The sequence below is a fragment of the Emiliania huxleyi genome (assembly GCF_000372725.1).
Source record: "Emiliania huxleyi CCMP1516 unplaced genomic scaffold EMIHUscaffold_7290, whole genome shotgun sequence".
NCBI lineage: Eukaryota > Haptophyta > Isochrysidales > Noelaerhabdaceae > Emiliania > Emiliania huxleyi.
In genome coordinates, this window is record NW_005196535.1 from 1 (window position 1) to 1361 (window position 1361).

The 1361-nt window shown below is 66.0% G+C and overlaps 1 protein-coding gene across 1 annotated transcript; it reads left to right on the forward strand.

Annotated features, from left to right (window-relative positions):
* Positions 1 to 696: 696 nt before the first annotated feature.
* On the forward strand, positions 697 to 1320 carry EMIHUDRAFT_258200 (hypothetical protein; the record flags this gene model as incomplete). Its single annotated transcript, XM_005761049.1, has 1 exon — positions 697 to 1320. A coding segment is annotated over one exon (624 nt), but the record flags the coding sequence as incomplete, so codon positions are not given.
* Between the last annotated feature and the right edge of the window lie 41 nt (positions 1321 to 1361).

Here is a 1361-nt window from a genome sequence, read left to right on the forward strand (position 1 = left end):
GCCACACCGCGAGGCGCTGCTGTCAGGGGGGTGTATCACCGCCGTATCAACCCCACACTCCGTCGCCCAGCCGCCGACAGCGGGGCGCTTGCTGTCGGGACGCGCAGTCTCGACAGCGGAGCGCGTGCTTCTTGCCGGCGGAGCAGCAAGCTCCTCAGCAGCGAGCGCAGAAGCTTTCTTGCGTACCGCCGCCGCGCAGTCCCTATGGATGCACGTCGACGCCGGAGACGCCGGCCCGAGCGCTTCTCCTCGCTCTAGAGCCACGGCGGGCAGCCCGTTGACCGCCTCACCGCCTCACCGCCCAGTTCGTGGTCCCGCACCACCAACAGCCGTCCATCTGAACGGCGACGGAGGCCAAGCCCGACGTTTGGGCTCTAGCCGATCACCTGGCCGCCCGCGACGAGCCGCCAGTCGGCGTGGCGGCGAGGAAGGGAGCGAGAGCTCTCCAGTGCCGCTGTATTTGTGGCCTGGCCCGCGAATGCTCATTCACAGCGATGCCCGAGGGAAATTCGCGTGGAAATTCGATCCGCCGACTCAGGGAGGGGTCCTCTATCGGGGAAGGAGGTTGCGGGAAAAATCTGAGAAATCACCTGTCTTGATTTGCCAACAACACACCTAAAACCCCCAGCCTTCCCCCTCCCCCTAGGTAGGCTCTTGGGTGGCGCGCCCCAGCTCTTCACAACGAACCTGGTTAGAATGGCGCCCCCGCTCGAGCTTCGCACTGGCGCGCACTGGATCTTTGGCTACGGCAGCATAATCAGCGAGCGGAGTCTCCAGGCCACTCTGCAAGGTGCGGCAGACTCGGGTCAGGCGGGTCAGGAGCAGTCCTCGGCCGCTGTGGTCGAAATGGCTGCGAGCGCCGGCTGGGTGAGGGAGTGGTGCTTTCGCGCTCCATCAGGATTCACCGCCGTCGGCCTGCGCGCGGATAGCGCGTCCGCAATGCCGGTGAACGGCATCATCTTCCGCGTGGGCAGTGACGCCCTCAGCCGCTTTGACGCTCGAGAAGTGGGCTACGAGCGAGTGGAGGTCAGTGCTGCCGCGCTTCGAGTACTTGTCGACCCCGACGGCGTTGCCACCGACGCGCTGCAGGACACCGGCAACTGCTTCTGGACGTACGTGCCGCGCGAGTGCCACTCCGCCACCGAGGAGTGCCCGATCTGTCAAACTTACTTGGACGTCTGCTTGGCTGGCTGCCTCGAGCGCGGAGGGCGCGAACTCGCCTCCGAGTGGGTGCGCACGACGAGCGAGTGGTCGCACTTCTGGCTTAACGACGCACCGATGAGTCGGCGGCCGTGGCTCCACCGGCCGCGTTACGCCGAGGTCGATAGCGTCCTTCGCGAAGCCTCGGCGCACACGCTTTT